Source organism: Aquarana catesbeiana, linkage group LG11, assembly GCF_042186555.1.
Source record: "Aquarana catesbeiana isolate 2022-GZ linkage group LG11, ASM4218655v1, whole genome shotgun sequence".
Lineage (NCBI taxonomy): Eukaryota > Metazoa > Chordata > Amphibia > Anura > Ranidae > Aquarana > Aquarana catesbeiana.
The window spans coordinates 116,872,476-116,886,293 of NC_133334.1; the positions used below are offsets into that span (position 1 = coordinate 116,872,476).

General features: G+C 43.5%; 1 protein-coding gene across 1 annotated transcript in view; it reads right to left on the minus strand.

Moving 5' to 3' along the window:
* LOC141112287 (solute carrier family 22 member 20-like) overlaps positions 1-13,818 on the minus strand; it is a 102,220-nt gene that overhangs the window by 15,512 nt on the left and 72,890 nt on the right. The window contains exon 7 of the mRNA XM_073604935.1: positions 2,779-2,993. Coding sequence (XP_073461036.1) covers positions 2,779-2,993 — 215 coding nt within the window. The remainder of the gene's footprint in view (positions 1-2,778; positions 2,994-13,818) is intronic.

Consider the following 13,818-nt stretch of genomic DNA (forward strand, 5'->3'; position numbering starts at 1 on the left):
TCTCAGCAAATAGCTTGGGGTGTCCACTTTCCAAAATGGGGTCATTTGGGGGGGGGGGGGTTGTGCTATCTTGGCATTTTATGGCCTTCAAAACTGTGATAGGTAGTGAGGAGTGAATAAAAAATGTATGCCCTTAAAAATCCCGAAGGCGGTGATTGGTTTTCAGGGCCCCGTATGAAGCTAGGCTCCCAAAAAGTCCCACACATGTGGTATCCCCGTACTCAGGAGAAGCAGCAGAATGTATTTTGGGGTGTAATTCCACATATGCCCATGGCATGTTTGAGCAATATATCATTTAGTGACAACTTTGTGCAAAAAAAAAAAAAAAATTGGTCACTTTCCTGTAACTTGTGGCAAAATTTAAAATATTCCATGGACTCAACATGCCTCTCAGCAAATAGCTTGGGGTGTCTACTTTCCAAAATGGGGTCATTTGGGGGGGTTTTGTGCCATCTTGGCATTTTATGGCCTTCAAAACTGTGATAGGTAGTGAGGAGTGAAATAAAAAATTTACGCCCTTAGAAATCCTGAAGGCAGTGCTTGGTTTCGGGCCCCGTATTAAGCTAGGCTCCCAAAAAGTCCCACACATGTGGTATCCCCGTACTCAGGAGAAGCAGCAGAATGTATTTTGGGGTGTAATTCCACATATGCCCATGGCATGTTTGAGCAATATATCATTTAGTGATAACTTTGTGCAAAAAAAAAAGTTTGTAATCTTCCCGCAACTTGTGTCAAAATATAAAATATTCCATGGACTCAACATGCCTCTCAGCAAATAGCTTGGGGTGTCTACTTTCCAAAATGGGGCAATTTGGGAGGGGTTTGTGCCATCTTGGCATTTTATGGCCTTCAAAAGTGTGATAGGTAGTGAGGAGTGAAATCAAAAATTTACGCCCTTAGGAATCCTGAAGGCGGTGCTTGGGTTTCGGGGGCCCCGTATGTGGCTAGGCTCCCAAAAAGTCCCACACATGTGGTATCCCCATACTCAGGAGAAGCAGCTAAATGTATTTTGGGGTGCAATTCCACATATGCCCATGGCCTGTGTGAGCAATATATCATTGCATGACCGGGGCTGAAGTGGTTAAACCCAAATCATCAAAAACTGTTAATACATGCTATAGTACATTGTGTTCACACTCACTTATTCAGTAGAGCAGCCTTTTTCAACCATGGTGCCTTCAGGTTTCTTCAGGGGTGCCTTGGCAAAATGCCTTAAAATTGCCCAAAAAATGTATACAATTCAGTGGGTGGACCAAACCTGCCTTTTAGTTACACAAAGCCACAGGTTTTCATTATGCACCATTACAACCTTCTAACTGCCGGAATCCTAACAACTAATGATGTCATTGAAAAGGAGGACATCAGGTCCCTGTACAGAATCCTTGTTTGCCCCTCTCCTAACCCTCTCCATCAACACTGGGGTCACATTAGCTGAGTGGGGGGAGGGGGGGAAACAGTGAAAAATAGTGAAAAATAGGGTGTATTTGCTTTGGAAGAATAAATCACCTCTAATGTTGGTTGCCCTACATGTGTGGATACTGCTGCATTATGTAAAACTATTAGTTTGATTTTTTGAATTTTAGAATGGGGTGCCTCGAAATTGTGCAGAATTTTAAAGGGTGCATTGACTGAAAAAAAGTTTGAGAAACACTGCACTAGAGCATTTGTTTTATGAAGACTGCAAAAATTCTGGGTGATCCTACTATTCACTGTCCCTCCCTCCTTGTCTTTTTTTCCACTGTAGCCTGAGATTGTGGAGACCAGTTGTTGACCTCTACTAAGTATGCTCCAGTTTCAGTTCTCTTCTAAGCTGTTAATTTGCTCATTGGTGCAATTCTTCACAGGCTACAAAAAAATAAAAGAATAAATGCACATTTTTTTTACCTGCAAAAAAATGTGCATTTATTTATTTATTTTAAGTGAAGGTATCACTTAAAGGTTTAGTAGCTGGGCTTCCTGCATTGTATGTTAATGAGAGGAACTTCAGTCTGACATATTCATTCTGACATTGTTCAGAAATCCTTGCAGTCAGCCATAAGGCCTTCTCCTAAGAAAAAAATAAAATAAAAAATCTAAAAAAAAGTAAGATTTTTTTTTTTTTTTAGTATATCCCTTTTTCATGCAACGTAAACAGTAACACATAACAAACATATAGTGGGGTTTTAACAAATTTGATTGCAAAAGTGGAAATAAACTCTCCATTTAAATAGCAGCATTGTATGTCTAACAATGATATAAACACTGTTATATTGTTGGTATAACATTTAGTGAACCTGTCAACAATAGCATATTACCATTAGCAGAAGGTAACAGACAACATACAGTACCTGTTGCTGTGGAATATCAGAACAGTTCAGCACTGCCCAGAGCCTTCTGACTTTCTCAAAGTCGCTATTTACATAAGAGTCAAATTTCCCTGTCCTCCCCCATAATGCCATTGTCTGGTGATAGCTCACACAAGCACTAAGCATGCATTGTGGAATGAGAGCAGGGGGTGACCTTAATCCCCCCCCCACAGAAGGTCAAGAAACAAGAGGGGCTGTGATTGGTGCTGTAATGCACAAATGCTGCAAGTTGTATGTTACATAGTTACATAGTTAGTCAGGTTGAAAAAAAAAGACAAAAGTCAATCTAGTTCAACCTATGTTATGTGCAGACAACTTATGCTCTCATGATGCTGCTTTTTTATGTATAGGCTTGCTGTAAATCCTAATGTAATGCAACCAAAATGTTTTGTTTGTTTTAGACCTCCACCAATCCTCTGTTGGATGAACTGACCTTGAGGTAGAAAAGCATTACAAAGCAAGGCAACTCCAGCAAGAATTAGGGACCCTGACTGTGTCACTCTGCGCCCTATACAGCTCATCAGAATGGCTCCTCCAAGTTTAGCTGGTATATCAATGCTCCCAAAAACAAGCTGCAGCAAGAAAATGCTGATTCCAAAATTCTGCAGGTCCATACCCAGGCCATAAAATGCAAAACCAGTGGAGAACCTGTAAAACAAAATAAATTGGCAACCTCTGTAAAAAAAAGAAAGAATAATTATATAAAAAAAAAACAGTTCAGTTAGTTACAGTGGCTATTGTAACATGCTCTCTTTTATAACACAACCAATCCTTGGTTCTTTTGGTGTACAAAATACCAAACTGCTTTTAGGAAATGGCACAATAGAGTTCTTCCAAACCCCATCTAATAACTTTGAGTGCCATTCCAAGTGCCAATCGATTCTCTCTGGTGATCCACTGTGAAGTGGGTGTTGGCGTCTGTGGTGCCGGGTATGTAGTCTGACCTCTGTGACCAAGCCCCTTGGGCAGGGCGATATGTGTCAGTGCCATGGCATTGGAGGAGCCTAGGCTGAGGCCGCTCTTCACTTGAACTTACACACGGGCTGTTAGAAGTGTGGTGTCCTTCTATCTCAGACAATAGAGATCCTGTCGCTGGCGGTATCGAGGAAAAAAATAGGGAAAACCCAGGAAAAGTAAATAAAGGAGCCAAAAGTTCAACTTTCTGGCTGCATATGAAAATGCGGTATTTCATATTTACCTTTTTAAATGTAAAAAATATATATTTTTTAGTCCTGACAAGAATAGTGAAGTTAAATATATGTAAAACCAACACATATTACCTTCAGCAACTGTTGAGATAACATATCGGCCATATAAGGAGTGTTTTGTTTTCACAGTTAGCCAAGTCATAGTCCTGCATTACATGAAGAAGCAGTAAATCACAATTATTATATAGTAATGAAAAGCAGGAACCAGAGCATATGCATAAGGGAAGCCATAGCTGCTGATTATAAACCCAGACTCTGCTTCCTGTATTACAGTGCTTTCTAATGCCCTGTACACACGATCGGACATTGATCGGACATTCCGACAACAAAATCCATGAATTTTTTCCGACGGATGTTGGCTCAAACTTGTTTTGCGTACACACGGTCGCACAAAGTTGTCAGAATTTCCGATCGCCAAGAACGCAGTGACGTACACCACGTACCACGAGACTAGAAAAGGCCAGTTCAGAACCAAGCGCGGCACCCTTTGGACTCCTTTTGCTAATCTCGTGTTAGTAAAAGTTTGGTGAGAGACGATTCGCGCTTTTTCAGACTCGTGGTTTTCAGATCATTTTCTGCTGTTCGGTTTGTGCTTGTGGGTTTGTATCTGCTCTTCAGTGCGTGCAGCAAGCTACACAAGACTCTGTCATTGTGTTCTTGTTCGTTTGTTACTGTTTTTCAGGTCGCTCGTCACAGGCCTTGCTGTTCCTCAGTGCGTTCTGTTACTTCGTTCTGGGCAGCCGACCGTTTTCTAGCCATGTTGCGTATACATACTCCTCGTAGAGTTCATGCTGTGCGGGGGCTTGGTGTTGGGGTCCTTACCTTGACACAAGTCCAGTCCATGAACAGGGTGGGGAGGAGTTCATGGACCAAGAATTGGTTGCTTCAGCGTGACCAGTTCTGTCACATGCCTTTGCTCCGTGAGATCCGTGAGAATAATCCTGATGATTTCAGGAACTTTCTCCGGATGACGGACCCCGTATTTCACCGTTTGTTGGCTTTGCTGACCCCCTATATCAGCAGGCAGGATACCTGCATGAGGCAAGCCATCACACCGGAGCAGAGGCTAGTCGCCACCCTGCGGTTCTTGGCGACGGGGAGAAGCCTGCAGGACCTCAAGTTCTCGACAGGCATCTCCCCCCAGGCTCTGGGGATCATTATCCCAGAGACCTGTTCTGCCATCATCCAGGTCCTGCAGAAAGAGTATATTAAGGTAAGATTTTTATCCTTTAACATCACATTTTATTGTATATAATGTTTGATAATATATTGTATTTCTTTCCACATTCCCTAATTACCATGATTGTAATATGCTGTGAATGTCCCCTTTGTCCTCATGCATGCTGGATTTTTATGAAATTATTTTTTTTGTCCTTCATACATATTTTCCTTCACTTACCTCCCCAGCATGGTCTCCTGGCCCTATATTCACCTCATGTAGTCACTTAACAATGTATTTTATCAGCTCCATGGTAGTGCTTTACCCTAAATACCCCCTAAAATGTTTATAAATGTGATTTGTGGTTTAAATTCAGGCAGAGTGCCAGAGGCTTTTTTTGGGTGTCCCCAAATGATTTGTAACCCTCCCTCCCCCCCAAGTGCTAAGTCAGCTGATACCAATTCTCTATCTATCCTCAATCATCTATCTGCTGACTTTGCCAAACCCATACACACTATACCCATCTCTTTTGTGGTCAGATTTATGGATGAATTCTCCAAAGCATGTAGTGCAAGGGCCTGCCTGTATACTTTCAAATGGTACTGTTTAAAGTTTTTGTATCCTATTATTATCTTGATAGGTAATAGCAGAATGTCCAAATGTGCTCAAATGTGTACAATGTGTATTTATATCTTTGTATTATGACACTTCTTACCTGTCCAGTGGGCTGCCAATAGTGTAACTAAGGAGGGGCTGTTCAAAGCAATACCCATTATTTAGGCATTCATCTCTTAATGAAGTGGAGAGGGTTACCTGTCCAAGAGCTCCCCCCCCCATAATGTTAGAAATGGCCCATGAGAGGGGGGGGAGGGGGAATCTGATAGGTGTACCTTATACTTTGGTCTTTAAAAACTCCCTCAAATAAATGTTATCTTGATGTTGGCCAAGAATGTTTGTGTCTAATTTGCTTTCCCTGTTTATGTGCAAAATGAATAATTGTTTTTTTTTTGGTTTGACTCCACAGTTTCCTTCCACGCCACAGGAATGGCAGACTGTGGCCTCCCACTTTGCCCAGCGGTGGGACATTCCTAACTGCGTCCCACCACCCAACTTGGGGTCGTACTATTATAATTATAAGGGGTTCAATAGTATTGTGATGTTGGCGGTGGTGTCGGCTACTTATGAGTTCCTGTATGTGGACGTGGGGAAGAATGGCCGGATGTCCGATGGTGGAGTCATCGCCCATACGGATTTCTACAGGCGTCTCCAGAACGGCAGCTTGGACTTGCCACCTCCAGAAGACAATGTGGAAGGACTCCCATTCGTCTTTGTTGCGGATGAAGCATTTGCGCTGGGGGACCATCTTATGCGGTCATTCCCGATGAGGACCCTCACCCCGGACCAGAGGGTTTTTAATTACCGGCTGGCCAGAGCCAGAAGAGTGGTAGAGAACATGTTTGGAATCATGGCCAGCCGGTTCCACCTATTTCTTACACCCATACACATGGCGGAGTACAAACTGAATCATATTATCCTGGCATACTGTGTTCTACACAACTTTTTACGGCAACATTCTGCCAACTATGCTGGCTCAGTTGGGCCTGAAGCTGGAATTCCAAATGAACCAACCCTGACGGCGCTTGAAAGTAGCCGTCCTGGCTTGCCCCCCCTGAGTGCCAGTGATGTCCGGCTAAGATACCTTGAATTCTTTGCGGGTAGGGGGGCTATCAATATGCCAGACAATGTCTAAAACCTTTTTCAAAAAAAAAAAAACTACTCAAATCTTTGGTGACATTTACTGCTTGTGTTTGTTTTAGCTGACCCTGACAGAAATGTGAGTCCTGAAAATGGCATGATTGTGTAACCTTACAAAGCACTGTTGGGTGTTATTTACTAAAGGCAAAGACAATTTGCACTACAAGTGTACTTGAAACTGCACTGAAACTGCACTTGTAGTGCAAAGTGGAATTGCCCTTAGGAAATAACACCCATTGTCACAGCAAACAGCAATTAGAGCACCCCAAAATGTTGTAGCGTTGAGACAATAATCCACACATTCTTGATTAACAATCTTTTTAATACCAGCACAATCACATGTGCATTTAGAAAAGGTTTTTAAAACAAACCAACATGTTTGTTGTATAACCATTTTTGGGGTTACATTAGAAAAAGTAGAAATGTCCATTTAAGATAAAACAGGCATGTTTAAAACCAACAAGAAAGGCACAAATCTTGAACTTACAAAGTTCACATTTGGTAGAACTATAAGGCAATATCAGACATGAGTAATTACAAACTGTGTTTGATATTGCGTTCAGATGGGGTGAAGTCACCCCAGGAAAAGCCAAATTTTGAAGATGCACGCAAATTTCAAAGTCAACATGTGCTACCTGCCATCACGGGGGATCAAGGGACGTGTTTAGGGGGTGCAACCCCTTCCTCACAGCTACTTTATTATTGAGGAAGGGGTTGCACCCCCAAGACGCGTCCATTGATCTCCCGTGATGGCACATGTTGACACACTGTGTGCCTCTTCAAAATTTGGCTTTTCTCAAATTTGTCAAAAAATGTCAAAAATTTGTAGCACACAAAAAAAAAGGGATTTGGAGGGGTTTTAAACTCTCCCTAAAACATCAATGATGTTCTTAATTTTTTGAAGAACATCATTGATGTTTTTCTTGATGTTTTCCAAGTCCCTATTACACCCCATGATCTCCCCGATCAGGATCTGTGCACTTTCCGAGGTGAAAGGATCTGGATCCACAACATCACGATCACCTAAAAAGATAGAAACCAAAAAACACCATGTATTATAAATATGCCGGCATCCATCTCTTACCTGAGCCTGTGGTCGCAGACACTCACCTGTTGTGGTGCCAATTTCCACCACGTCTTCCTCCTCCTGCTCTGCTTGTCTTGGGTGGATTTCCCCTTCTTCCAGAGGTGGGGGGTCTGTGGTCTCCTCGGATGAGGGGTGTCCTCCGAGTCTTTTCTCCCCTATGTAAAAAAAAAATTGGTATACTTAGCACACAGATATTTGATGGCAGAACTATAAATATGAAACATTGCTTGGAAGTGGGGTACAATTGTCTATTTTGGCAGAGTTCCAAGACGTAGAATTTTTAGTGTTCTTTGGCAAGCTTCAATACTTTACCTGTTTTGTACAAGCTTCACAGATGGAGACACCCCTATAGTATACACTGGAGCACCTTATGGGCCCCCTAATAAAAAGGGTGTTCTTGTGTCCCACACTAGTGCTCCAGCGTCCAGATGTGTAACGAGCTGTTGAGTGTCCTCTCCTTACACAGAATCTAGTTTGCATTTCATTCTAGTAACAAACACATCTACACAACCAAATTAGTTTCAGACAAGTAGGCCCTAAAAAATGTGGGTAAATGCATATGGCCAAAACAATGGTGTTTTCTAGGCCGAACGAACAATGTTTTATACGAACGAATAATGTGCCCATGAACATGAAAGTTGCCTTTTGAAACTGGATGACAGTTAAGAAAAGCACATGGAGCATCACGAACATAATAAAAATAAAGAATAGGAACACAGGACAACTACTTACTTTTTTGCAGCACTCTCTGGATCTTTCGGTACTGCTCATGCTCTATAAATTTCAGGTCCAACCACCGCATCCTGAGCTGATCTTTCGATCATCGTACCCCGAAATTCCGGTGCTGACTCTTGACCACTTTCGCCATGATCTTGGCCTTTCTGACATTGGGGTTGGGGTAAGGTCCATACTTCCTGTCATAGTCGGTCTTCTTCAGGATGTCGACCATCTCCAACATCTCCCCAAAGGACATATTCGATGCCTTAAATCTTCTCCTTCTGGATCCAGACGTTTCAGGCTCCGGGCTTTCCTCTTCCTCCTCCTCGTTGCTGTAATTAGCACGCACCTGCTGTGTCTCTGCCATGTGCTCTTCCCCCACTGCGCTGAATGAAAAGGGGCGGGGAATAGACTAGAAAGAAAGTCAGGGGCGGGCGGTGTTACACGCATGCGCAGTGTGTATAAAGCGTAACACGCGTGCGTAGTACGTACGATCTGTGAGCGGAGGAAGGAGTATATGGATGGCTTCAATTACCACAACTTCCTCCCCCTGTTCATAGACAAGTACAGGGAGCTGCCCTGTCTGTGGCAGGTGAAACATCCACATTATAATCATAAACAAAAGAGGCAGGCAGCGCTGGAGAAACTGCTGGAGTTGGTGAAGCCGGTGGTCCCCACAGCAACCATCCCCTATTTAAAAGCCAAAATTGGTGGCCTGAGGAGCACTTACCTTAGGGAGCGCAAGAAGGTCCAGGATTCCCAGAGATCAGGAGCTGCAGCAGATGACATTTATGTCCCAAGGCTGTGGTACTATGAGAGACTGCGATTTCTGTCAGACCAGACTGGAGTCAGGGAATCCCTCTCTACCCTTCCTTCCACTCTTCCTTCCACCCCAGCTGAGGGTTCCGATGTCCAACCTGGGACTTCCAGCCAGGAAGAAGTGGAGGAGCCCAGCTTGAGCCAGGTATAGCATTGTTCTACAGATTTCTGGTCAATAAATAAATGATCTTTACTAGATGTTATTACTGATCACTAATTGCTGATTTAATACAGTTTTTTACATATCAGTAGAGAGTAGTGGGCAAAAATAATTGGGACAAGAATGAAAAATGCTGGGCTCAGAAGGATAGTCTGTTATATTTGTTAACATTCAATTTGCAACAGTCATGAGGTGAAAATTGTGTGTGATTGATGAAGAAAAAACTAAAACTATGTCCCTTTTTCATACACAGGAAGACCTCAGCCAGGACGAGGCTCTGGAATGTGGAACACAGGAGGAGGCTGTGGAATGTGGCAGCCAGGAGGAGGCGGGGGTTAGCGGCAGCCAGGAGGAGGCGGGGCTAAGTGGCAGCCAGGAGAAGCCTGGGACCAGTAGGAGCCTGACCGAATCGCAGGTTCCTCCCCTCCGCCTTCCAAACAAAAGACCCAGGAAGGGGAGTCACGTGCAGGATTCAGCACTCAGGCTCATTCAGGAGGCTTCTGCGTCCCTCAGAGCCTTACCCAATCCTGAAGAGGCCTTTGCCTGCATGGCTGCCACCAAACTGAAGGGCATGCAGAAGGGTCAACGCCTCATGTGTAAGAAACTTCTTTATAAAGTCCTAACTAAGGGGGCGAGTGGCGAAATCACACCCAATACCGACGTGATTGAGTTGGACCATCCTCCTCCTCCTCCTCCTGCCACAACTACACCACCACAGCCACAGCGTGGAAGGAAGACCAGAGAGTGATGGCCCTGGGTTCAGTCTGGTCTGACAAAAGAAGCCGGCTCTTGTATGACCACAGCCTGGGGACACAGATGTCATCTGCTGCTTTCAGGATCTCTGGGACTTCTGGACCAGACTGTACTCCCTTATATATGGACTCCTCAGGCTACCAATTTTGCTGGAAAAGAATTGATGTGTGCCCTGGGGGCCAATGGCTTCACCAATTTCTGCTGTTTCTCCAGCGTTGCCTCCCTCTTTGTTTGGTTCTGAGCCCTTAATAAAGGAATTTTTGTTTCAATTATACTCGCCTATGTGTGTTTTCCTTCAAAAAGGACAGTTTGTGAGGAGGCAGGTACATTTCAAAAATACAATGTGAAATTAACAAGAGACACCAACACCAAGCAATCTCCTTGAGATTAAATAATACAAGATAATAATGGTGTTGTGGTAACTTGACACACAAAACACACACAAAAATATTATGGAGTAAAACCCCAAAAAAATAAAAAAATACATCAGCCTGGAAAAAAATACAAACACACAAAAAATAAATAATCAGCCTTGAAAAAAATACAAAACAAAAATAAAACAACAAGAAAGAAATTTGGTCAGATGTGACAAATCAAAATATATTAAGGGAATCACGATAAATAATAAAGAAAGAAGTTTGTGAGAAGTCTGTGTGAATATGAGCAGCAAAACTACTTCATTCTTCCCACATTATAAAGAAGAAGAGAGTGCGCTGTATTAAACAATTTAAAACATTGCAGCGTGACGAAAGTGCTGTATCCATTCCGAACGCTAATTTTACCAGACCGTGCTGTTCCGTCTCAGAATTCCTTCTGAGCATGCGTGGCACTTTGTGCGTCGGAATTGGCCACACACGGTCGGAATTGACGCAATCGGATTTTGTTGTCGTAAAATTTTATAGCCTGCTCTCAAACTTTGTGTGTCGGAAAATCCGATGGAAAATGTCCGATGGAGCCCACACACGGTCGGAATTTCCGACAACACGCTCCGATCGCACATTTTCCGTCAGAAAATCCGACCATGTGTACGGGGCATAACTCTTTTAGATGTAGCACCCTGGTGTTTAGGCAGGGTTGCTAAGTAAATTTAGTTGCCAGGCTGTAGTTGCCCTGGTTAATTGTTAGTAGAGCCACTGATTCCGCTCTAGTTCTGGACTTGCTGCACCTTCTCTCTTCTATTGCTAGTTGGCGTCATGCTGGTGACATTAGATAGACAAGGGCTTAGCAAGGTCAGGATATGAATGGATGGGGTGTCTCAGCCAATTGGCAGGGGTTTCTTTAGTCCCTTGGCCTGCTGGGAGAGCCTATTTATTTGGGTGGAGTCAGGTGATTGGGGTTCTGTGCTACCTGGACGACTGTCTGGGTGGACACGTGTTATGCTGCCCTGGGCTGCTAGGCCGGAAGCCTGAGGCCTATCCCAGGGACATCTGGCTGCTAGGCTGTCTGAGGGCCTATCCAGAAGCAGGAGAAGCAGTGCAGGGTTGGGACTGCAGGATTGGAGTCCAACTAAGAGTAACGGTTCAGCCGGATGGGGAACCAGTTGAGGTCGGAAGTAGAGGAAAAGCTGTCACTACTAAGGGACCATCCACCTTGTTACCGGAGACCATTGTGAGTAAGCTGGAGCCAGTACCAGAGCAGTCTTCTCACCAGCTGGGGACGGTGAAGAAGTGGGAAAACTTCAGCAAGTGCCAAGCCAGAGACCCAGCAGGACAGCAAAGGTGACGCTTGAGGAGAATCAGTGAGTGCCAAGCCAGGGACCTAGCGGGTCAGCAGGAGGGATGCTTGAGGAGTATCTGTAAGTGCCAAGCCAGGGACCCAGCAGGGAAGCGGGGGTGACGCTTGAGGAAGATACTGAATAATGGAGGTGGAAGAGCTCAGGGGATCCAGTGGCTATTGGGTCTCAGAGTCTAATGAGACACTGGGAGCTCAGTGAGTGAAGACCTACAGTGAGCTACTGTAGTGTGCAAGGAGAACTATTCTGTGTTATCAATAGTTAAGTAAAAGTACCGTTAGTGACTATTACAAGATTTGTTGCCATAGGAGACAGCGGTTCTACCTATTCAAAAGTGGTGTCTGGCTGGAGGCCTTCCACTGTATAGCTGTCTACCTATAGATAGATATACCAGAGTTTTCCAATTATCATTGCATCTACCTAAGGGTGTCCTGGCCCTAACCCTCTCTCCCACAGTTCTTGTTCAAGAGACAATAAATCACTTTGCATTCAAAAAGTGTCTGGCGCCCATCACTTCAGCTTGTATTATATCCACCATGCCTTGTAACGCACTCTACCAAAAAGGACTTCAGCTCTCCCTGACTCTGGAGGTCACCATTAGGCCTCTAGGGGTCGGGGCCTTCGCTACATATATAATGCACATCTATGTGTCAGTTAACTCACTATAAACCAGACATCCCCTTTAAAAATGATATGTGACAGTTATTTGAAGTCATGTGTGATGATTTTTCATATATTTACTCCTTTAAAATTGTCAGGACTAAAAAATAATTTTTCTGTATTAAAGTATAACCAAAGGCAAAAACTTTTATTTTAGTTTTGATTGCAGAGGGATTAGAATGCTTGCCAATTTGTATTGCTGTCTGTGTCCCCATTAAGGAGATTCACCCTCTCTATTTGTCCTGTTTACCATTATCATTGAATATAAACGTAAAAGAAAGTCCCAAATTTTGGGTTGTCCCAGAAATGTATTAGAGGGGAAATCTTCCAAGGGGGGCACTAGTTCTGGTGATCTGGGGGTCCCCAAGGAATTCTCTTAATTTGCAGGGATTTCCTCTCACTGTTTGGTTATGAGACAGGAAGTGAAGGGAAATCTCCGCAATGGGACACAGATGGTGAAAAAATATCTGAGAGGGGTTATAACTCTCCCTTACTCTATCCAAAATTTAAAAAAAGGTTTTGCTTATAGTTTTACTTTAAAGTGGATGTAAACCCGATTTATGAAATTTGACGGGCACTTATATCTGTAGCGTTTACTTATCTCTATCCAAAGCCCTGAGTCCCGTGTCTTTCTTCTGTTTCGTTCCTCTGTTATCAGCATGATAACTTCTGACAAGTTCTCCGAGATCGGAGATAAAACCAGCCTGAAATGTGTGTCAGGGTGGGTGCGATAAATAGGTTAGTAGAGAGCTTTTCTTGTCACAGCACAGCTCTGAAAGTATCTTCGTTCTTCTGCCTATGTGGAGTGGGGGGTGTGTCTTTCCTCCAATCAGCTGTCACACAGTGTAAGCCAAGACGACACTCCTACTGTTGAATGTGGATGTAAAAACTCTAACACAATGTAAGAATTCTAATGAATATATAAGGCTGAAGATAGCAGATATGCATGTAAAACTTATGTAGGGAGTTTAGTTTCATCTCTGTGTATCATCTGAGGCTGTTCACTTAACTGGGTATAGGAAAGGGTTTATTTACATCCACTTTAAAGTGTTTGTTAACCCAAAAAATAAAAATAGAGATCCTGGTCCCTTAAATCAGATTAAACAGCACAGTACTTGTGTTGTGTAATCTGCGCCTCTCTAAACTGTAAAAACCTGCCTGTTCCTGCCACTTCCTGAGTCTCCCTCTCTGCGCTGACCACGATAACTAGGGCTGCTGAGCCCTGACCACCGTTGTCAGTTTACGTCCCTCTGTCATCCACAGCCCTGCTCTGCTCTCCTCTCTCACCCTCCTCCCTGCTTGTCAGCTCTGTGTTCTGTGTCTCTAAAAAATGATAAATGCCACTGCTAGCCACTCTATTATAGCCTGGTATAGCACGCTGTATTAGTCTTTTATAAAAAAATGAGGCTTGTAAATACCTGTT